At 42.1% G+C, this 25,135-nt stretch overlaps 1 protein-coding gene across 1 annotated transcript in view; it reads right to left on the reverse strand.

Annotated features, from left to right (window-relative positions):
- The window catches only part of LOC308307233 (A-type potassium channel modulatory protein DPP6-like), a gene marked incomplete at both ends in the record, with an annotated part of 47,946 nt that overhangs the window by 12,032 nt on the left and 10,779 nt on the right, over positions 1-25,135 (reverse strand). Inside the window, 11 exons of the mRNA XM_080752406.1 lie at positions 1,429-1,536; positions 1,844-1,882; positions 2,151-2,274; positions 2,424-2,521; positions 5,043-5,197; positions 13,315-13,435; positions 19,055-19,136; positions 19,896-19,948; positions 23,734-23,808; positions 23,989-24,081; positions 24,200-24,286. Coding sequence (XP_080608532.1) covers positions 1,429-1,536; positions 1,844-1,882; positions 2,151-2,274; positions 2,424-2,521; positions 5,043-5,197; positions 13,315-13,435; positions 19,055-19,136; positions 19,896-19,948; positions 23,734-23,808; positions 23,989-24,081; positions 24,200-24,286 — 1,035 coding nt within the window. The remainder of the gene's footprint in view (positions 1-1,428; positions 1,537-1,843; positions 1,883-2,150; positions 2,275-2,423; positions 2,522-5,042; positions 5,198-13,314; positions 13,436-19,054; positions 19,137-19,895; positions 19,949-23,733; positions 23,809-23,988; positions 24,082-24,199; positions 24,287-25,135) is intronic.

Raw genomic sequence — 25,135 nt, forward strand, 5'->3', positions numbered from 1 at the left:
TGTTTAAGAAAACAAGGAAAGGTTATGACCAAAAAAGGTATTCAAAGTATGTCCTCCCGGTGAGGGCTTCTCACTGGCAGGTGAGTCAGTAGGATAAACAGTGTGTCCTCCCGTTGGGGGCTCCTCACTGGCAGGTGAGTCATTTGGATACGTAGGATACAACAGTACGTCCTCCCGGTGGGGGCTTCTCACTGGCAGGTGAGTCAGTAGGATACGTAGGATACAACAGTACGTCCTCCCGGTGGGGGCTTCTCACTGGCAGGTGAGTCAGTAGGATACAACAGTATGTCCTCCCGGAGGGGGCTCCTCACTGGCAGGTGAGTCAGTAGGATACGTAGGATACAACAGTACGTCCTCCCGGTGGGGGCTTCTCACTGGCAGGTGAGTCAGTAGGATACAACAGTATGTCCTCCCGGAGGGGGCTCCTCACTGGCAGTTGAGTCAGTAGGATACAACAGTGTGTCCTCCCGTTGGGGGCTCCTCACTGGCAGTCCAGTAACTTCCTTCTAGAACTATTGTGTTGTTGTGTTCTTCCAGACAGACCTTGTATGTCCAAAACCGTTTGTTTTGTATTTATCATTTTAAAAGATATTTAAAATAGTGACAATCTTTAATTTTACTCGTTTTGTGCGAGAGTCTTGTATGATGAAGCAGGGCTTTACTTTACGAAAAAAAAAAAAAAAATTACAAATTTGAAACTTGGAGACAGTGACAATATAATATTATCAATAGAAATGTGTCTCGTCAATTATTTGGGGGCCCACTTGCAATGTCCTCTCGGCCCAGTAGACCAGTAAGGGCCACCGGCCCGCAGGTTGAGAGCCACTGATCTAATAATTCATGTCTGGTGTCCCCTTCTCCACCTGTCCACAACGCAACTCATCTCCGTCCCTCACTGACTGTCCTGTCCCTCACTGACTGTCCTGTCCCCGACCCCTCGTGTCCCTGGTAATTAACCCTCAAATACCTAGTAGATTTTAACCACGTTAACCATTATTTTGTGCTTTAACTATTGAAAAATAGCAGATATAAGTCTTAATCTTAGTCTTTTGAATGACACACCATTTAGTTTTAGTCCTATTTCAGTTATCTGAAAATCAATCTTAGTCGGTTAATCTTAGTCAACAAAACTAACCCTGCTTACAGTCCAGCTGTGTACCTGTGAGATGGACATAGAGATATGATCTATAGAACCTACCTGTGAGATGGACATAGAGATATGGTGTATAGAACCTACCTGTGAGATGAACATAGAGATATGGTGTATAGAACATACCTGTGAGATGGACATAGAGATATGGTGTATAGAACCTACCTGATGGACATAGAGATATGGTGTATAGAACCTACCTGTGAGATGGACATAGAGATATGGTGTATAGAACATACCTGTGAGATGGACATAGAGATATGATCTATAGAACCTACCTGTGAGATGGACATAGAGATGTGGTAGAACTTCCCTCTTCCTCCCTGAGGGATGGCCCTGGTGAAGAACAGCCTCAGGCCGTCCTTGGAGAAGAGAGGCTCTTCATTCTGAACACAAAGAAAACTAAAGATTTGTATGCATTTAAACATGTGTGAAATGAGACCTCCTTTATGATGAGTAATTTTACTTTTGGTAAGTACATTTTCATGCCAATACTTAAGAACACAAATACCTTTCCTTAAGTAAAACATGTGAGTACTTGGTCCATCACTACACACATTAACAAACCAAAGGCATTATTTATCAGTGAGCCGTTTTAATGGGTTGAAACTACAGTACAGTATCATATGAATGTCACATGCTTTGAGCGTACGTAGCGTAGCGTACATCACACAACATGAACCATTCTCCTACCTGTCTGTGTAGCCAGCCTTCACTCTCATCCTCGTATTTCTGGAAAGAGAGAGCACACACGCACACGCACGCGCGCGCGCGCACGCGCACACACACGGCGGAGAGTCACAAAATCTCCGTGGCACCGAACAGCCGAATTAATGATTGGTACCCGCTCCCCCAAACCTCTGATTGACGTCATATTGTAGTTTGGACAGAGCCGAAACAAAATAAATTTGGCTCTAAAAGTGGAGTATGAATGGGCCCTTAATATACCTAGAAATTACAATAGTGAGTGACATTAGATAATGTTGTATTATGAGTTCACCTTGGTACAGACTCCAGTCGTTGCTCCACACAGTGTGAGCATGGAGATGTTCTGAGCTCTGTTCAGCCAGTTGATGGCTAGCTTTGTGCTGGAGGCCCATTTCACCATGGTCACATAGTACTCCCTGACACACACAGGGGAAGCAATGAACAGTCATTACAAGCTATATCATTGTGTCTCTGTAAGTACAACTGATATCTAGAGACCGGGACGTGAACAACCTCATGACCCACCCTATCCGGGGGTCCTCAGAATGATTGACAGATCACCCACCCTATCCGGGGGTCCTCAGGTTTCCTCATCTCGATGGTGTGCAGAGGACCGTTGAGGTTCACCACGAACAGACTGATGACAGGGTTCTCCTCACCCGCCTGGAGAAGATAGAGAGATAGAAAGGAGAAGAGCAGGACATGAGTGCTGTTTCTAAACACTACCTCTTGTCCATTGGTTGGAAAACATAGAAGAACATATCTGTAATAAATAATAATAATAATTAAAGCTGCAAGCAGCAATGACCGGGCCCTCGGAGATCTACCCACGTCACAAGGGGTAGCAGCCAATTAGCATTCGAATTTAAGAATCAGCATTAGCATTTGTTAGCATTAGCATGTGTTAGCATTAGCATTTGTTAACATTAGCATAAGCATTTTTTTACATTTGTTATTATTAGCATGTGTTAGCATTTGTTAGCATTAGCATGTGTTAGCATTAGCATTTGTTAGCATTAGCATGTGTTAGCATTAGCATTAGCATTAGCATTAGCATGTGTTAGCATTAGCATTAGCATTAGCATGTGTCAGTATTAGCATGTGTTAGCATTAGCATGTTAGCATTAGCATTTGTTAGCATTAGCATGTGTTAACATTAGCATTTGTTAACATTAGCATGTGTTAGCATTAGCATTAGCATTTGTTAGCATTAACATTAGCATGTGTTAGCATTAGCATTAGCATTAGCATGTGTCAGTATTAGCATGTGTTAGCATTAGCATGTTAGCATTAGCATTTGTTAGCATTAGCATGTGTTAGCATTAGCATTTGTTAGCATTAGCATGTGTTAACATTAGCATTAGCATGTTAGCATTAGCATTTGTTAGCATTAGCATTTGTTAGCATTAGCATGTAGCATTAGCATTTGTTAGCATTAACATGTGTTAGCATTAGCATGTTAGCATTAGCATTTGTTAGCATTATTATGTGTTAGCATTAGCATTTGTTAGCATTAGCATTAATTTAAAAAAAAAATTGAGAAAAAAAAATTTGAGAAAAAAAAAATTTGAGAAAAAAAAATTGAGAAAAAAAAATTTGAGAAAAAAAGAATTGAGAAAAAAAAAATTGAGAAAAAAAAATTGAGAAAAAAAAATTTGAGAAAAAAAAATTTTGAGAAAAAAAAATTTTTGAGAAAAAAAAAAATTTGAGAAAAAAAAAATTTAGAAAAAATTTTTTTTGAGAAAAAAAAATGTTATGACACCAGCCGCGAGTCTGTACGACAAACGGTTCATGAGTTATAGAGGCACTTCCTGTTTGGCGAAGGAAGCGTCAATTAAGGTTAAGGACTCTTAATCAAGTCATATGATACCAGCCACAACTCTGTACGATAAACGGTTGATGAGTAACAGCCAAAAAAAGGAACAATCAAGTATGGACCAATCAGAAGAGGGGGCACTTCCTGTTTGGTGAAGGAAGCTTGACCCTTCGCCACGGGCACGCCGTTTTACGAAAACTCACGATTCGCACAACTTTTCATCGTTAAGGTGTCTTGAGTATGCCGAGCGAACTTGAAGTTGATCCGATTAACCCCCTAGGAGGAGTTCGTTAAAGTGCGACACGTGAAAACGGCCAAAAATACACCAAAACGCCACTAATTAGTCAAAATGGCTGACTTCCTGTTTGGTTTCGGACGTGGCGCCGAGAGACTTTTTTGTGAGTCCGGACACGATACAGATGTGTACCGATTTTCGTACGTGTAGGTGAAACCGTATGGTGGGGCTTGAGGCACGAATTTTTGTAGGGGGCGCTGTTGCGCCATTAGGCCACGCCCCCTTTTATTTTTTTTTAAATACGTACATTTTCGCCACTTGTGATGTGTGTGCAAAGTTGCGCAACTTTTTGAGTACGTTTTGCGCCTCAAAAACGCGATTTACTTTCGGGAAAATAATAATAATAATCTTTGCAAATACAATAGGGTCCTCACACACTGTGTGTTCGGGCCCTAATAATCACCTCATAGTATAGCATACACAGCAGTACCCAATTCTCATACTCATCACTCTGTCAAACCATTAAAGAAAAATCGCACCTGTACGAAGTGCAAACACGACACACGTGCATATCTCCTTGTATGGGCCGTTCTGTCCGTGACATCAGTTACTTTATGTGTATTAGTACTAGTACTAGTAATAGTAATAGTAATAGTAATAGTAATAGTAATAGTACTACCTATGGCCGAGCGCGTTTGTCGCCTCTAGCCTTTCGTTGGATTGACGCCGTTGGGTACACTACAGTACCTCAGGGTAGTGGTACTCCTTCCCGGTAGGGTAAGGGATGCCAGTGAACATGGGTACCTTAGGGTACGGTAGGGTAAGGGATGCCAGTGAACATGGGTACCTTAGGGTACGGTAGGGTAAGGGATGCCAGTGAACATGGGTACCTTAGGGTACGGTAGGGTAAGGGATGCCAGTGAACATGGGTACCTTAGGGTAGGGTAAGGGATGCCAGTGAACATGGGTACCTTAGGGTACGGTAGGGTAAGGGATGCCAGTGAACATGGGTACCTTAGGGTAGGGTAAGGGATGCCAGTGAACATGGGTACCTTAGGGTAGGGTAAGGGATGCCAGTGAACATGGGTACCTTAGGGTACGGTAGGGTAAGGGATGCCAGTGAACATGGGTACCTTAGGGTAGTGGTACTCCTTCCCGGTAGGGTAAGGGATGCCAGTGAACATGGGCAGCTCCATCCTGGGCACCAAGGTGTCGTTGATGGTGGCGTAGGCCAGCCGCGCGCCGTCTGGGGACCACCAGTGGGCGATGTGGGACTGGAAGATCTCCTCTGAGAGGTAGAGCGAGAGAGAGAGAGAGAGAGAGAGAGAGAGAGAGAGAGAGAGAGAGAGACATTTTCAACAGTCATAAAGAAAGCACCCTGGGCAAGATATGACTTCCGGTTGGTTCTAGCTGAAGTGATGGAAGTGCTGCATTTGTGGTTGCGGGTCTGTTTACATTCCCCAGCGAAACAAACCTAAATAGATTGTAGCTCTTAACTCGCTCTTATTAGGTGTAACGTTGTCCGAATAGATGTTTTTGTTTGTAGCCTATATTGTTTATTGCGAGTGCAACCGACGGAGCGGGAGAAGTAGAACAATTTTTGTTCAGCTGGGAATGCGTTTGCAGGAACACCACACTGTGAAAAAAAGACAACTTCTGGTAAAATTCAGCCCCACCTCCTAGAACTCTCTCTGCTTCATATCTTGACCAGGCTTTTCTCTTGGCAGATGAGTAAGCCTGGCTACGAGAGGCTATAAAGAAAGTGTCGATGGATGTTCAAAGGAGAGCGTACTCAATTCATTACAATGGCTCACAGTCCAACATCAGAGGCAGAGTCACAGTGATTCCATGGCTGCAGGCCAGAACAACAGCCTTAACTCACCCACTGCATAGGACGAGTTTGACGAGCTATATTTATGGGTCCACTCTGCTTATAACGAATATGACGAGTTATCAATTAGCTTTAATAACTATAAAACAAAAAAGTATGATCGCCGATTCGCCGTCCATAGCGCTCTATGGAAGCTCTGCTATTCACAAAAAACGGATCTGGATGTTCCAGAACGGAAATGGGGGGGCGGGACAACGACGCCTGTATCCTGTCTGCCGAAATCCCATCCGGTTCAATGTTATGCAACATCAGCGTGGCGCTCAGTAGGTTTCGCTTTGAGCGATGGAAGGCTGTAGTGTTTTGTTGCTTACCGTGCCTGGATCGTATTGTGAATGCAATCGGTGAACCATCGCGCAATGGATTTGCGCGCGCGCCCACGTTAAAGGTAGGCAAAATCCTGGCGGTGTGGACCATTAGAAGGGTCTTAAAAATAGCGGTGGGTGAGTTAATGATGTGGATATGGATATACAGAACTTACTCAATATGCCCTTGTGGGAACACCGCCTATTCTGCAAATTACAACTGCTTATTACGGACGCCCACGCGGACACACAAAGTATACGTGAGCGCACACACACACACATACATTTAGTACATATACTGTATATCTCACTAAGAACACACAGGCACACTGAATGCTGAGACCATAAATCAGCACAGTTTTTAATCTCAACATGAGAGTATCGACCTAAAATAGATCCATTGCCAAGAAATTACCCCCCCCAAAAAAGCAATTCCTCACTACTATATAACTATGGAGTGCTTGTTGTGAACTTGATTATGTTTAGTTTTTTTCTATTGTGTTTTGTATGTGTGAATGTCAAGCTACACGCACGCACGCACGCACGCACACACACACACACACACACAAGAGTAAACAAACAGCACCTCTGTCAAAACAGTGAGTCATTCTCACATTATGCAAAAGATAAAAAAATAAAAATAATCTCACTGGGAATGTGTTTTGACAAGGAGCAAGGATCAACATCCCAACACACCTCCATTCATTATCAGTCTGTGGCGACATCAAAGACTGCATGACAAGTAGTTCTACTTATTGTTATTACCGCGCCACAAGCTACGTTTATATGGAGCGTGGCAATTAAAATTTCATTAATGTTGTTTATCTGTGAGACTGGAATGCAGGCTCGGGGGAATTAGCAGACATCAGCTACCGATTAGCATTCCATTAACTGTGTGCGCTCGGTGGAATGACTTGATGTGTTTGGTTATTCTAAAAGCCCTTCTGCAGGTTCATAATATGCATAGTATTTATTACATGTATATTCATACAGGTACATAACATGCATGTTATTTATTACATGCATATTCATACAGGTACATAACGTGCATGTTATTTATTACATGCATATTCATACAGGTACATAATGTGCATGTTATTTATTACATGCATATTCATACAGGTACATAATATGCATGTTATTTATTACATGCATATTCATACAGGTACATAATATGCATGTTATTTATTACATGCATATTCATACAGGTACATAATATGCATGTTATTTATTACATGCATATTCATACAGGTACATAATATGCATGTTATTTATTACATGCATATTCATACAGTTACATAATGTGCATGTTATTTATTACATGCATATTCATACAGGTACATAATGTGCATGTTATTTATTACATGCATATTCATACAGGTACATAATGTGCATGTTATTTATTACATGCATATTCATACAGGTACATAATGTGCATGTTATTTATTACATGCATATTCATACAGGTACATAATGTGCATGTTATTTATTACATGCATATTCATACAGGTACATAATGTGCATGTTATTTATTACATGCATATTCATACAGGTACATAATGTGCATGTTATTTATTACATGCATATTCATACAGGTACATAATGTGCATGTTATTTATTACATGCATATTCATACAGGTACATAATGTGCATGTTATTTATTACATGCATATTCATACAGGTACATAATATGCATGTTATTTATTACATGCATATTCATACAGGTACATAATGTGCATAGTATTTATTACATGTATATTCATACAGGTACATAACGTGCATGTTATTTATTACATGCATATTCATAGAGGTACATAACGTGCATGTTATTTATTACATGCATATTCATACAGGTACATAACGTGCATGTTATTTATTACATGCATATTCATACAGGTACATAATATGCATAGTATTTATTACATGCATATTCATACAGGTACATAACGTGCATGTTATTTATTACATGCATATTCATACAGGTACATAATATGCATGTTATTTATTACATGCATATTCATACAGGTACATAATGTGCATGTTATTTATTACATGCATATTCATACAGGTACATAATGTGCATGTTATTTATTACATGCATATTCATACAGGTACATAATATGCATGTTATTTATTACATGCATATTCATACAGGTACATAATATGCATGTTATTTATTACATGCATATTCATACAGGTACATAACATGCATGTTATTTATTACATGCATATTCACATGTGGTTCAGTGAACGCACTGCATTCCAGTGGTGGAAAGTACATTTACTTAAGTACTGTCTTTAGGTATTTTTAATTCTACTCCACTACATCTCAGATCCCCAAAAAATACTTTTACTTCACTACCATTATTTGGAAACTTTTAGTTACTAGTTGCTTTGTAGATTTTGATTATTATTTAAAAAAATCACACCCGTGTGAACTGAGCGGTGGTTTACCCCCCCCCCCCCCCCCCCCCCCTCCCCCCTTCCCCCTTCCTCCCTGTGTGTGTGTGTGTGTGTGTGTGTGCGTGCGTGTGTGTGTGTGTGTGTGCCTGGCCTGGCCTGGCCTGGCCTGAAAACAGCGCCCCTCCCTTAACATGTGTGGTCCTAAAAGGTACTACACCACAGGCTTGAGACTACATACAGACCCACCCACCCACATACACGGACACATACACGGATACACGGAGACACACACGGCCACGCTATGGAGACGGTGTGACCACCGCTCAAAAATAAGAAAAAAATAACATATTAAGTTGCAAACTTATTGTCTCACAAAGTAGACAATAAGGTAGTAGAACCTTATGTAACATGGTTAATAATGATTCCACAGACATCAATTGCATTGTGCTCTAGTTAAGAGTGTCTTTAGACAATGACGTTGTCTCGTTCACTTCCTATTCTCTCCCTGACAAAGAGAGAGGTAGGTTGTGTTTATTGTGCTCTGGAGATTATTTTATTTATTTTCTTATTTTCGTATGAATATATGAATACATTATGTACACAGAGATATTATGATATATAATGATGCTTTAGATAGTATTCTAATTTCACTGTATCTGCTCCATTTCCAGCCTGTGTTCAGATATACTGTATGTCCAAGAGAGCAGATCAGTGATTGCTTCATTTCTCTGTTTATCAGAATAAATTCACTGAGCTGAGAATCCTGGTCTGTGGACTGTGGTGCATTCTACAAAAGTTACACAACGCACGATCACGACTGTTACACTTATGTGAAGTAGAATTTAAGTAAACGACTCTGTGTGCACAAATACGGTCTGGAACACAGGCAGGTTTAATGACAAACAGTCATGAAAGGGGAGCTGCAACTTTGATTAAAATGACTGGTGTTGTATTTTATTTAATAACTGATTGATGGTTAATTGTGGGATTGTTAATGCGAGCAGTCAAGTTCACTTTGTATAATTATTCTCCTAATGTGGGTTCAATTAGGCCTATTGCATGTGTTGTTAACATTTCTCATGAGATTGGATTTAATTTGTGTTTAATGCATCATAAATAGACTATGTTGCATTTTTTCCTTTTCTTTTTTCTTTTTCTTTTCTCCCACAATGTTTGTAACCCATTTTTTTCACCCCGTGTCAATTATCTAATGTAATCCTGTGCGCTACACTCCCTCTGCCAACCTGGGGAGAGCAACGGACTGACCTCATGCTTCCTTCTATGCATGAGGAGTCCAAGCCGCTTCTTATCACCTGACAAGGGAGGCGTTTCCCCGACTGGACGTAGCGTGTGGAAGGAACACGTTATTCCAACCGGTTCCTTTCCCCTCCATCAGGCACCCCAGCTGGCCAGGGGGAGGCAGTATAGAGACCAGGCTTACTGCATTTGTGTGAGGGTATATCTACACTAGGGGACACAGGAAGAACATGCAAACGGGGAGATCATGCCAACCCCACCTAAGGTATAAGCACTGTGATGTATGTTGAGACAGAGACAGAGACAGAGACAGAGACAGAGACAGAGACAGAGACAGAGACAGAGACAGATAGTCTAGTCAGAGACAGAGAGAGAGTGTTAGTATGCAGCAGCCTCCCAGTGAGCTGAACAGACAGAGGAAGATGAAATGCTGTAGAAGGAATGGAGTCATGGGAGTCAAAGTGAAACTCTGTGAAGGACAAGCATCAGCATTCAGTGCAGTGGAATCAGCATCAGTGGTGGGGAAAATACGAACATGTTTTTATACTGAAGTGAAAGCATCAATACTGAAATGTAGAAACACTCTGTATAAAGTACGGTCACACCATGCTTTCATTCCTCCTATGAGGGCCCATTCTGCCAGCCAGTGAAAAATAGCAGATATACAAGCTCACAGCGCGGCACCAAGTGCTGCACAGAAAGCTTGTAGATCTAGTTTTGAAAAGAGAGAGAGATTGACAGTATGCGAGTCATTGCTCCCATACTGTCAATGTCACATTTTCTGTCTCATACAGATGTTTCTCCACATGTTTCTTTCTCTGTTTTGCATTTACATCTTTTATGGAGAATGGAGCGTATTTTTGCAGAAACCCACAAATGGCAAGAAACCTCTCCATTCCCATTGAAATGCAGAATCCACCTTCATAGATAGGTTTAAACTTTGAAGCTCATAAAAACAGCAGAAATAGCTGATCTACAAGCTCAATGTCCTGCCAATCCACTGGGAATCTGCTGTCTGGCCAATGTCAGGACGTGCACGTCTGTATCTCACGCAATCCTGTCCCTTTCCTTTCACCTCCCTCTCTCTCTCTCTCTCTCTCTCTCCCTCTCCCTCTCTCTCTCTCTCTCTCTCTCTCTCTCTCTCTCTCTCTCAGGTGAAACTGTCACAGACTCATCATCTCATCAGAGCTGCGTGGGTTCAATTATTCACGGGAAGCGAGGACATTACTGATGCATGAACCGCCGTGGCGGCGGTGACTGAAGTGACCGAGGGGATGAAAAGAAATGTGCCGACGGGACACGCCTGATGTCCCCACATGGACAGAGATAATGAGAAAAAGGGGGAGGGGTGGGGGGGAGGTGGGGGTTTTAATTAAGTTAGCACTTAATGAATTCTACTGGCATATGGATACTATTGTGAGGTAACAACCTGGAGAAGAGATCCAGTAGAACTAAAAGACAAGTCATTTTATGTTTGGCTGCACTCCAGTGTTGCGCTATGGAAATAGCAGATCTATCTAAGCTCACAACGCGTCGTATTGTGAGCTTGTAGATTGGCTATTTTCAGCATTCAACTTTAAATTAAAGTTTAAAATGTATTTAAAATGTATTTTCCTAATTTGAGAACCACTGCTATACTTCACCATACGATGAATAGTGGAAATAGAGAATAGATGATGGTTTGCATCGTGATGTGTGAGCTTGTAGATCTGCATTTCTTTTCCCCGATCAACGGCGTCCCTATTTTGGGGTATTTGGCAAAAAGTAAAGAGAAAAGTGGTTCAATGATGTCATCACACTGACATGATACACAGGAAGTAATTACTCTTAACATAAAGTTATTAACTCTGTATCGATGTTACAAGAGACCCGATTAATCACTTTCCAATCAATACAGAGAGTTAGTGAACCCCATGATTACCTGGACTTGTTTGGTTGCTATGCCAACCTGTATGTGAACCAGGGAAGCCAGTTTGGTTGCTATGCCAACCTGCATGCTAGCCAGGGAAGCCAGTTAATGATGTACGTTTGGTCGTTTGGTCGTTGCTGTCGCTCAGAAATCTCCTCTCTTCCTAATTCAGATTTGGATCCTGCTTTGAGAACCAATGGGCTGCTTTGTCTTGAGCGCTGTTGTCTCAAAAGATGCAAAAAATGTGCCTAATGTACAAGCTCACAACCGTGTTGTATATGTGCATTCATTTGATCCATTTCTGAATTTGTTTAAAGAGTGTCTGTGTTTTTGGAAGGCATGGTAGAGTCTGCCTCGGGCCTTAAGGGGTTAATGAGCACAATGGACGTGTGTTCAGCATGGGGTTAAAACCAAGAGGCCGAGAGACCCCTACTCTCTCTCTCTCACTCTCTCTCTTTCTCTCTCTCTCTCTCTCTCTCTCTCTCTCTCTCTCTCTCTCTCTCTCTCTCTCTCTGTGGGATGAGAGATTTATCTGGTCAATAAATGATGATAGTAATTCCCCAGCCCTTCAGCGCTGCATAAGGAGGAGTCAAGAGGCCAGACGACCTCAATATCACCCTGATTAATGTTCCACTGTGTCTCTGATCTCTGATCTTCACTGGGAGCACCCATTGTAACCCATTTTTCACCCGGTGCCAATTATCTAATGTAATCCTGGGTGCTGCACTCCCTCTGCCAACCTGGGGAGAGCAACGGACTGACCTCATGCTTCCTATCTATGCATGAGGAGTCCAAGACGCTTCTTTTCACCTGACAGGGGGGGAGTTTTCCCGGTTTGGACGTAGCACGTGGAAGGAACACGTTATTCCAACCAGTTCCTTTCCCCTCCATCAGGCACCCCGGCTGGCCAGGTTTTTTTTTTTTTTTTTTTTTTACTCTAGGACACTTTAGCATTGATGCATTGTCTTCAACAGGGGGTCTGGGACCCCTAGGGAGTCATTACAGGGGGCGCCAAATCTTTGTGTGATAATCTTTATTTTCTACACTTTTGAACCCATGCATCACTATTCTGAGGGGGACATTAGCCGATCTTTAAGTTCGTAGAGCGGCTTGTAACGCCTTTTTCTGAATCGCTCTCGGTCAAAACAGTGGATTTTTCAATCAGCCTTAAATATGGATTGCAAGGCTCAAACTGTCAAGTTTTTTTCCCCCTACAGAAGCACAGAAAGTGTGTCCATGTCCATGAACGACCGGGGGATCGATCGAAAAATAGAAAAAGATATTCTGTGACTGCTTTAAAGGATAAGGAAAAACAAAAGATATTTGGCAGTGGTTAGTAGTTTGTCGCAGTCCCAAGAAAGAGAAAAGAGAAAAGAGAAAAACAAAGACTAGGTCCATCCAGCCATCCTTATTCAACTGCTTATCTGGAAACGGGCCATAGGGGTAACAGTTCCAACTGAGACCTCCAGATTTCCTTATCCCGAGCAACTTCCTCCACTCCCTCAGGGAGTACACCGAGGCGTTCCCAAGCCAGTTTGGAGATATAATCCCTCCATCTGGTCTTAGGCCTGCCACGGTGAGGCCGTTGAAGATGACCTTACCTTCATACAGCCAATCAGAGAGGCCGTTGAAGATGACCTTACCTTCGTACAGCCAATCAGAGAGGCCGTTGAAGATGGTCCTCTCCTTGCCGGTGGACACCAGACGGATGGAGCGGCTCTCCACGGTGGAGCGGTAGTAGATGTTGTTCTCAAAGATGAAGATCTACAAGACCACAAGGAGAGAGAGAGAGAGAGAGAGAGAGAGAGAGAGAGAGCAGAGGATCAAACACATCGCAGGAGAATGAATTACAATCATACCAACAGACATCGGTGCACTGTAGAGTGACATTTAGGATCCTTTGTTTGTGTTAAGAGCCTTTAACGGTCTTGCACCTGCCTAAAGCCTAGTGTAGAACTTTTAGACCACTGTCACTCAGATCTGACAGTCAGTTGTACATGAAGACTCCAAGGTCTCATGATGCGAATAAATAAACACAGGGATTACGTTGACACAAACACACTGGAGCGATTTAACGTTGGTGCACGTGTTAACACTGTTTTCTTGTTGGACATGCGTTCGTAGCAGGTTATAATATGGGCTTTGGAGAGTCCTCTGACTCCTCTCTCCCCCTCTTCTAACCAGAACGGTGTTCCGCCGCGTAACCTTTGAAGAGAACGCAGTTCCGGCCCACTTTCATCCCTGGTTTAGACAGAGCCGAACCAAAATAAATTAATCTCTAAAAGTGGAGTATGCATCGGCCCTAACACGGTAAGGGACCAGCGACCGTGCCTTTGCTGTGTCAGCACCGAAGTTGTGGAACAAACTCCCTTTAAGGATCAAAGCGTTTTTCCAATGCTGACCATGTGAAGCGATTGAAGCGACTAGAAACAAATATCTATTCAGGTTTGATTGTACCATAACTGTGACTGAGGTGACTGAGTGACTGAGGTCTTGTTGTCATAGTCTAGTCTACTTTGTCTTGTCCTGACTCCTATGTTTGTTTCTTTTCTCTTTCTTCTGACTCCGACCCTGGTCAGCCTAATAACCGTATGGGGGATTTGCGCACTGCAAAATCCCTTAAATATGAAGCTATCTGATGTGGATTCCAGATAAGCTCAGTTGGAGATCAAACTATGAAGCTAACTGATGTGGATTCCAGATAAACTCAGTTGGTGATCAAACCAGCCTGCTTGTAGGCAGACGGGCCAAAACATCCCAGACGTCATCATTATTCACTGCAGAAGGTGCTCTTATGTAAAACCACCACTTCAATGTTTTCCTATATTTACTGAAGGCTACAACTGCAGTGGCAGAACAACTACTGCAGGCACAGCAGCATATGGAGAGCAACAAAATAGGAGCGAATAAACATCTTTCTATAATTAATTTGTAGCAGGAACATAGCTGCAGGGTGTCCATTCCAACTTCAACGCCCTGCTCGATACGTTGTAGCCTGTTGGGAGAAGCCATGCGGAGCTCGCTGGAAGTATGAAGGCCAGCTTCCTTATTAAGGAGAAAAGCACTCAACGCTTATGAGACGTGATGTAAAGTAACTAAGAACTTTTACTCCAGTACTGTACTTAAGTACTACTTTACTGGAGTATTTCCTATTTTCTGTACTTTTACTCCTACTACACTGACATCTCAGAGGCAAATGTAAAATGACTGTAATGCTATATTAACTCATTTAGTTGGGGACCCCCTGGAACCCCCCATCCCAAGGACCCCACAGTGAGAACCAATGGTCTCCTAAGTTCTAAGCTCAATACAACTTTCTAAGTTTGAAAATGCACAGCTTTTCTTATATGGCACCATTATGGTCTGTGCATGCATGCACATAGCATAGATAGAGAACTGGGTTAGTTAAAAAATCTTCCCTCTTACTGTGGGTGGGGGTGGGGGCTCTGTCATTGTTAATTTGTCTTAGGAGTTCGACCCCCGTGTTCTGTATGGTGTCATTTTGGTGCAGATGCTGTCTCAGTGTGGAGGACAATCTAGGACACAGAGCTGGCCCCGTTCTCATAGGGAACGCTGAGCACTGTTGAACGTTAGCAGGCTGTGTTTCTTATTCCCTTGAAATAGAATTCCGGAGAAGTGTTTTTTCTTACAGTAATCTCATGTTAGTCCATCCATTAACCAGTGTCAGAGACAAAAAGAAAGAAACAATAAAGTCCATTTCTAGCGAGTTAGCTTTGACCGGGGGGGAAACGGCAGTTCATCTCTTTATGGCAGTCCATTATTGACAACACACTGTGATATATCTCCACCATTATGAAGAAAAGACGTAAACAAGAAAAAGGAATCGTCGAGTGATACAAATAAGCGATTTACAACCCCAAATGGCTTATTTCCTATCTATCACTCACCCCATGGAGCGTTCCTAAACCAATAATTAGATGATTTTAAAGACCCTCATGTATCTGGTAGGAGGCACAAAGGAGTCTTTGTGTCTCTTACAGATGTAGCTTGTGAGCTAATAGCAGCCATACCTCTGGTGCTGCATTCAAACCTGGATAGTTCAACGGCGCGATTCCATACAAAGTGAATGCAAAGACGAGACAACGTGCAGCCGCGGGCAGCCCGAACAACGCAAACGCTCGCCTCTGTATCTTCGTCCCAGTTGGGAAAATCCATAGAGTATATATATAATAGGGCTGTTAAGTCTGACATCATTTTGTAGGCAGAGGCAAACCTTTGGGGCCAAAAGGCCCCAACTTTTTTTGTTTTTGTTTTACTATTTAAAAATATTTCTTCTCTTTGTTGTTGAAAGGAAAGTGGTAGAATTATACTTTAGCCGTTATTTTTGTCTCGGATCTGTTGAAATAGCGAGGGACAGATATTGACAATAAATCTGCTTGGAGGTCTGACTACAAAATGATGTCACGGCTTAAAAGCCCCATAGAGAGCGTACCAGCCCCGCCCCCAGCTATCATTTCAATATAAGTTGCTCAGTGGCGTTTGAAGCACCCGGTAGACTGCCGGAAGCATCTATATATTGCACGCTGATTGGTTAGCCAGAATTTGAGGCCAAAAATGTGATTGGCCGAGGCACTGAGCAGGCACACTAGGGTAAACATTAGCCTTAGCAGTTAGCATACGCACGCGCAGTAGCGTTTAACTCGGTTTAACTGCAGTTCCAAGTTTGACCACTAGGCTAATGGCTGCTTCAATGCTCTACCGCGGTTCTGGGGGCTTGGGAAAATCCAACTGAAGAGACCTTCGCCACTTGAATGCACCATGAGGGATTCACTACAGCAGTTTAACGGAAACACAAATGCATAATGCGTGTGCGTTGAGTGTGTAATGTCTGTGTGATTATTGTGAGTGTGTCAGTTTACACAGCAACTCTCTGTGGAGCAGACAGGTTGTCTGTTTATCCACTTATCTCTGTGTTCAGCCTGGCAGGGCTGACACGTGGCCGCACAGCTGTGTGTGTGTGTGTGTGTGTGTGTGTGTGTGTGTGTGTGTGTGTGTGTGCGTGCGTGCGTGCGTGCGTGCGTGCATGTGATTTGATGCAGACCACCAGGGCTTTGAGGAGAAGGTAAAACAGATGGTGATGCTTGTATGAATTCCACCTACGCTCCCTGATTATGTCAATGAGAAGACATGTCAGTGTTGCCAACCTGCTCACCGGGAGCAACTAGGGGTTCAGAGTCTTGCTCAAGGACTCTTCCACACTAAAGCCCTTTGCACACAGGCGCGTTTATCCGCACGGATAAAACGGACAATTTTTTTTTTTTTAAAGAAAACAATGATTTTCTACGACCTCATGCACACCGGATCCGAATTAGCCGTGCGTTTTTTTCTCGATCGAACCCAGTTCGATTTGTGCGTCTTGTCGCATGCGGTAAAAAACTCATCACTCCTTTTATGACTCCTTTTGGGATCCGCAGCTCGATTCCTCACAGCATTGCACACCAAATCCAATGCGTTTTATTCATGCAGCAAACAAAAAAAAACGCAACTGTCCTGTGTGCAAAGGGCTTAACTGTCCTGTGTGCAAAGGGCTTAACTCTGGGGGAGCCCGGGATCGAACTGGGAACCCTTCGGGAACTCTCCGTGATCTAAGACGGCAACTCTACCCCTGAACTGCCGCCCCCAATGGCAGTTGCATTGGTGTGCCTTAAAACAGTTTTGTTGTGAGGAGTTGTATTGGTGAGACATGGCCTTAAAACAGTTTTGTTGTGAGGAGTTGTGTTGGTATGACATGACCTTAAAACAGTTTTGTTTAACAGTTTGACTGCTGTCTCTGTAGCAGAACCAGGCGTTCACACACCAACTAACTCAGTCTGACGGCTATAAAAGGGCGACAGGCATTTCTTCTTAACAAATGGAGGGAAAGTCTCTGCCATATCAATCTACCGCCACCGCTAATTAATCCACTAATGAGATCACAGGTAATTAACAACATCGTAACCCGAGGTTTTTAATCACTCCCTGTCTGCGTCTGCTCTGGAAATCAGGAGAGAATTACAGCACATTTAAACGTTTCCTTTGTAATGTCCTTTTGTGTTACGTTTCCTATAGGATACTTCTTGAATTTAGCAAAACCCACATGAGTGACCCAGACTTTTGTTCTTACAATACCTGACGCCTTAGAATACTCATGTAAGCATTCCTGAAGATCTCCATGATATATACAAGGGATAATTGTCAGAGCACTGGTTGTTGTTGTCAAATAACCCCCTGACAGGATGATATTTTTCCGATTACATGGCTACTTAATCATTTTATTTTCATAAATTGACCCAAAAGTAACAACAGAACAAAGTCTTTCCTTGCTTTTCCTATCAAGACATGGCCCCAAACAGGGACACCACAAGGTTCTATGAGGTTAAATCTAATCTGTGGGCTTTATAAATATTTAACCAATGAAAAGAGGCTAAGTCTAGTCTGTGGGCTTCATAAATATTTAACCAATGACAAGCATTAACAAGAGCTTGTAAATAAATGATAACTACGTTGGTTAACCAGTGGGACCCATTGTTTCCCCTTCCATGTCCTTAAAAGTCAAGTTTTGGACTTACAAGGTTTTCCACAATAATACTTAAAGACAGGGTGTTGTGACAAGTACAAAACTATGACACCACCTCTTTAAAGGACATGTTTTAATTACAATCTAAAATATGAACCCTTGTTGTCAAAAAACAGTGTTTTGTTAATGAGCACTTTTTAAGCAGAAACCAGCGGTCATTGTGAGCTGGTATCCTTGCTATTGATGTACAGGTCGGTTCTCATCCAAGCCAGAAGAGAATAGGACATGCAATGTACTGTACGTGACCTGAAAGATGTTGAGAATGAATTCCACTTTATGGTTGATGTAACGCAAAAACTAAAACCTGAGCTATTCTGGGAAGACGAAGGCCAGAAGTTGGAGTGGTTGTTTAATTATGAAGTATTTAAGACGATACATTTTAGTTTCCAGAGCCTGGAGTAGAAGACAACCTCAGCTTTTCAAATACTGTGGGTTCAAGTCCTCCCTCCTGTTAAGTTGTGAGGCAATTTTTGGCAAAGAGCTTTGATGTAGAGGGGAAAAGGAGCAGACCAAGTAAAGAGTGAAAGGTCAAGTTAAGTATTGACATGATTCCAAAATACACTGCTGATGATTGTGCTGTCAAACAATGAAACTACATTGAATCTATGAGAAGCTTGTGGGGGTCCCTGCTTCATCTCTCTCTCTCTCTCTCGACTAAGGGGTCCTTGGCCTGAAAACGTTGAAGACTCCTGATGTACAGTATGAAGCTTGAGTGTTTGAGTTTGTTATTCAATCAATCAATCAATCAATCAATCAATCAATCAATCAATCAATCAATCCGTCAATCAATCATGTAGATTTCTTACCAGCTGTTGTCCTTTGGGTCCCCAGCCAGCGAACTGCAGCTGAGTGTTACGAACCTCCGGAGGGTTGAGGTTCCATGTTTCACTGAGGAGAGACAGACAGAGAGGGTTGAGGGGAGACAACCATACTGATCAAATTGATCATACCAATCATACCAATCATAGCGATCATAGCAATCATACTGATCATAGAGGTGCACCAACCGAACAGACATCAAACCCCAGTGCATGCAATGGGAGGAGAAGCCGTTCAGAGCGCTTTGCTTGACCCAGTGGATGATGGGAAATTTAGATTTAGAAAAATCATGTATTCACTGGTATACCAAATTGACTTTTAATGCAAATAATGATAACAAATATTTAGATTAATTAAATACAAAGCCTCTAATTAATTCGAGGATTGTTATTATTTTCCCAACGCTAATAGTAATGCACACACGCACGCGCACACACGCGCCCGTGTGTGCGCGCACACACAAAGTAGAACAGAAAGGATGCTGAAGTTCAACAATACGGCAACAAAACTCCTTTGTAGCAGTTCTACATTCTACAAAAAAACAGAAGAAAGAGCGTAGTGTATATCCATAAATACTGTTGCTTTCTACTAATGACACTTTGCTCTTTATTTAGAAAAGAGCTGTGCTGAATCAGAGCTGCTGAATCAGAGCTGCTGTCTCTTGTTGGTCTGTTTGTGGATGAATGAGGTCATTACAAACTGCATGGATGGAGGTGCAGCTCCGCTCCCTCGCCACAAGGTGGCAGCACACAAACAGGTTTGAGCAGTGGGGCTGCTTCTCTGGTCTTTCTGTGTAAATGTACACACTGGTGGTAGCGTTGTACTCACGGGGTCTCCAGGCTGCAGATGATGTAGAAGGCAGTGTAGGAATACTGGTACACCTGGAAGATAAGGAGACACAGTGTGAGTTTTACAGTGTAGGAATACTGGTACACCTGGAAGATAGAGAGACACAGTGTGAGTTTTACAGTGTAGGAATACTGGTACACCTGGAAGATAGAGAGACACAGTGTGAGTTTTACAGTGTAGGAATACTGGTACACCTGGAAGATAGAGAGACACAGTGTGTTTTACAGTGTAGGAATACTGGTACACCTGGAAGATAGAGAGACACAGTGTGAGTTTTACAGTGTAGGAATACTGGTACACCTGGAAGATAGAGAGACACAGTGTGAGTTTTACAGTGTAGGAATACTGGTACACCTGGAAGATAGAGAGACACAGTGTGAGTTTTACAGTGTAGGAATACTGGTACACCTGGAAGATAGAGAGACACAGTGTGAGTTTTACAGTGTAGGAATACTGGTACACCTGGAAGATAAGGAGACACAGTGTGAGTTTTACACTGTAGGAATACTGGTACACCTGGAAGATAGAGAGACATAGTGTGAGTTTTACACTGTAGGAATACTGGTACACCTGGAAGATAGAGAGACACAGTGTGAGTTTTACAGTGTAGGAATACTGGTACACCTGGAAGATAAGGAGACACAGTGTGAGTTTTACACTGTAGGAATACTGGTACACCTGGAAGATAGAGAGACACAGTGTGAGTTTTACAGTGTAGGAATACTGGTACACCTGGAAGATAAGGAGACACAGTGTGAGTTTTACACTGTAGGAATACTGGTACACCTGGAAGATAGAGAGACACAGTGTGAGTTTTACACTGTAGGAATACTGGTACACCTGGAAGATAGAGAGACACAGTGTGAGTTTTACAGTGCAGGAATACTGGTACACCTGGAAGATAGAGAGACACAGTGTGAGTTTTACAGTGTAGGAATACTGGTACACCTGGAAGATAAGGAGACACAGTGTGAGTTTTACACTGTAGGAATACTGGTACACCTGGAAGATAGAGAGACACAGTGTTAGTTTTACAGTGTAGGAATACTGGTACACCTGGAAGATAGAGAGACACAGTGTGAGTTTTACAGTGCAGGAATACTGGTACACCTGGAAGATAGAGAGACATAGTGTGAGTTTTACACTGTAGGAATACTGGTACACCTGGAAGATGGAGAGACACAGTGTGAGTTTTACAGTGTAATACTGGTACACCTGGAAGATAAGGAGACACAGTGTTAGTTTTACACTGTAGGAATACTGGTACACCTGGAAGATGGAGAGACACAGTGTGAGTTTTACACTGTAGGAATACTGGTACACCTGGAAGATAGAGAGACACAGTGTGAGTTTTACACTGTAGGAATACTGGTACACCTGGAAGATGGAGAGACACAGTGTGAGTTTTACAGTGCAGGAATACTGGTAAAGAACCAGGGGCATAGTTCTGCCGATTTAAAACGACTCCAATACGGAAGTAAAACTTCCTATGATTGGCCGCTAGTTGCGCTGTCCCCCCCCCCTCTTCAAACTCGAAGACGTAGAAGCCGTTTTTCAGATTGTGTGAATCATGTGTTCATTCCATAAAACTATGACAAAAGATTTTCATCAACAACCTTTTAACACGGATGAAAACTAAATAAAAACTAAGCTACAGTATGATGTTTAAAACTAACATAAATATAACACTAAAAGGCTAGACTAAAATGTCAGGGAGGGACTAGTGGAGAAGAGATCCAGTAGAACTAAAAGACAAGTCATTTTATCCTTGGTTGCGCTCTGAAAACAGCAGAGCGTCTATGTTCAGCATGCAACCATGTGTAAAATCAGCCATTACCATGCCATCAAGGCCCATGAAAATGCATTTTTTTTGGTAGACTGAAAGATGACTGAAATATGAGTGAAATATGACTGAAACTAAATTAAGTTTTATTCAAGAGACTGTGACTAAAACTATTTTGCTGTCAAAATCACATGGTGAGAATGAATTATTCCCCTTCCCAGAGTGAAGATCAAATCAGCTGCATAAAAATAAAATAAAATCCTTTCCCAGGTAGAGAGCTGTGTTTAACTTGAGCGACAAGTTGATTACCACAGAAGTAAAAATGTCCAACACTCGCATGGGTGTAATTGCCAGGCACAGTAGTGAGCTTCCATCACTGGTATAATAACCACAGACTGCCTCTTATTCATTTCATTTGAGAGCTTTTAATAAATCTACAGTTGAGAGTGGATACTGTGAGTGGTTCTGTCCTGTGGGGAACGCAGTGTGTGGTCAGGCAGGCGCTCACAATTTAGAAGAGAAAGGAGTTCAATAGCATGACTTCAAAGCTATGCTTAAAAGATACGAGTGACTAGAAAATTGCCAAGTGTGGTTGCCTCGATCACAACGATGCTTCCGGGACCCGAGGAATCCTCTGGGAAACGACGTGCATTTTTGTTCAAAAACAAGCCACACTTGCAAACTGTAGATGCCAAACCATAGCCAATCAGGAATATGAAGAATCAGACAGACTATAGAGATAATGTGTGCCGATTTGCGTGATGTTTGGATAAAATCTGTAGGGGGTTGCGCCAATTCTTAGCCATCTGGCCAGTGATGTATATCGGACCAGTTACCCATATATTGAGAACCCTGGTACCCATATATGGAGATCCATGTACTGTATATGGTACATCCCTTCCTACAGCTAATACATGGAGATCCCTGTCTGAACCAGCCACACAGATATGGGCTGTCTTCCTCCATATATGGGCATTCCCATATGAAGTCCTGTTAGATATGGGCTTAATATTGATGGTCTACCTATGTTATTGTTTTTTCTAGATTGATATTCCAATGCATTTGTTATATTGTTGTTGATGTACTGACACATTATCTTGCTTATTATAGTGAAGATGTGCCGGTTTTCATAGTAAACTTGCGACATCGCAAAAAGTAAAAGCTGACTGCAAAGCTATGCTTACTTAAAAGTAACAAGTAACTAAAACTATTAAGGAGAATTTGGGGGAAATTGCCAAGTGTGGTTGCCTCGATCACACCCATGCTTTCGGGACCCGAGGAATCCTCCGGGAGACGTGTAAAATTTCACAGCAATCGGACGCTGTGTTTGTGCGTTCCATTTAGTTTAACACAGTGGTTCTCAAACACTTCAATGACCTTCATAACTGTGAGTTATGATGGCTGACATATTTTGCCTGTCACTCTGGCTAATTAAAACAAAGTAAACAATCAAACCTAACGTACACCTCTTCCATTATGTGACAGACATACATTAATCACTGCAGCGCAATCCAATTTCCACATGCAGGATCTGTTTCACCACCGCTAAGCTATAGCCAGGATACAGAGGAGCATCTATTCATTTTCCCATAGATATTTCCGAAATGATTTATACTAAATTATGTATAAGCGTGGAACCAAGCCATCCAGTCTCCTGTTGAACCATGACCACAAAACATTTGATCCTGGATCATTCTGGGATTTAATTAATATTGTATACTTTTTTTTAAATAGTAACTTTTTTTTATATATGTTTTACACAGAATCAAATATGTTATAGTCATGATTTATCAGGAGACTGGATGGCTTGGTTCCAGGCTTAAAACAGTTTTATATTCTGTAGGCCTAAATATTTTCTGAGATCTCTATGGGAAAAAAGAATGGGTTTTCCATCAGTGGCACCACACTCTATTGCTAGCCTGGGATCCAGCCAGTTAAAAGACACCTTCACCTCCAATACAAGCAGAACACTGCTGTTTGTATAGTTATATATAACTTATAGACGTTAATATAACTTTTTCAATCAGTTCTTACCGGAGCCACGTTGTAGGCTAGCAGAACATGCTTCATGTCTGGAGAGACCTGGTACCTGCTGGCCTTGTACATCTCCTGGAAGACAAGAGAAGAGACACCATGTTATTATACATCTCCTGGAAGACAAGAGACACCATGTTATTGTACATCTCCTGGAAGACAAGAGAAGAGACACCATGTTATTATACATCTCCTGGATGAGAAGAAGAGACACCATGTTATTGTACATCTCCTGGAAGAGAAGAGAAGAGACACCATGTTATTGTACATCTCCTGGATGAGAAGAAGAGACACCATGTTATTGTACATCTCCTGGAAGAGAAGAGACACCATGTTATTGTACATCTCCTGGAAGACAAGACAAGAGACACCATGTTATTGTACATCTCCTGGAAGACAAGACAAGAGACGCCATGTTATTGTACATCTCCTGGAAGACAAGGGAAGAGACACCATGTTATTGTACATCTCCTGGCAGACAAGAGAAGAGACACCATGTTATTGTACATCTCCTGGAAGACAAGAGAAGAGACACCATGTTATTGTACATCTCCTGGAAGACAAGAGAAGAGACACCATGTTATTGTACATCTCCTGGAAGACAAGAGAAGAGACACCATGTTATTGTACATCTCCTGGAAGACAAGAGACAGCATGTTATTGTTAGACAGACTTCTGGTATCTGCTGGATTTGTACATCTCTTCTGGAAGAGAAGAGAATAAGAGACAGCATCTTATTGTTAGACAGACGCCAGTTTCATCTGTTGACCTGTCCTACAATATAGTATCGTATAGTTTCAATGTACAGGTTATTGTGGGCTCACTGAAAGGGAGAACACATACCGGTATGTTATCCTCATTATTTATATATATTAAGGTTATTCTCCTCAAAACGCAGTACTATGACGTCAGAGTATGACGTCAGAGTACTGACGGTAGGCCAATCAGAGGCAGGACTCCCTCTTTCGAGCTTTACATGGTGTTCCATGCGAGCCCACTCTGTTTCGTAGGAATAGTATTTCTAGTTACCAGTAAGATGCCCTTAGGGAGAGACGCTGAAACAACACAGGCTGACACAGTATGCCCATATATGGACAAAGACCACCCACACTAGGCCTACTCCTCCAACAGTTTTTTTTTTCTGACACACTCAAGCCATCAAATCGACCGACTTCATCGGGAATGGTGTGCTTCCATTTTGCAAAGAGATGTCTCTTTATATTTATTTATTGGGGAATTAAAATTCCCTGTTGACTTTTTTTGCAACAAAGAGGACCCACAGTTTGACACACTACTCCTCCCACAGTTTTCATGGCACACAGTCAAGCCATATACAGTAGGCCTATATTATATATTTAAAGCAGACATTTTAAACTCAAATCTTTGCTTCTGGGGGGTCCCT

The sequence above is a fragment of the Nannobrachium achirus genome (assembly GCF_963921795.1).
Source record: "Nannobrachium achirus genome assembly, chromosome: 21".
NCBI classification, from domain to species: domain Eukaryota; kingdom Metazoa; phylum Chordata; class Actinopteri; order Myctophiformes; family Myctophidae; genus Nannobrachium; species Nannobrachium achirus.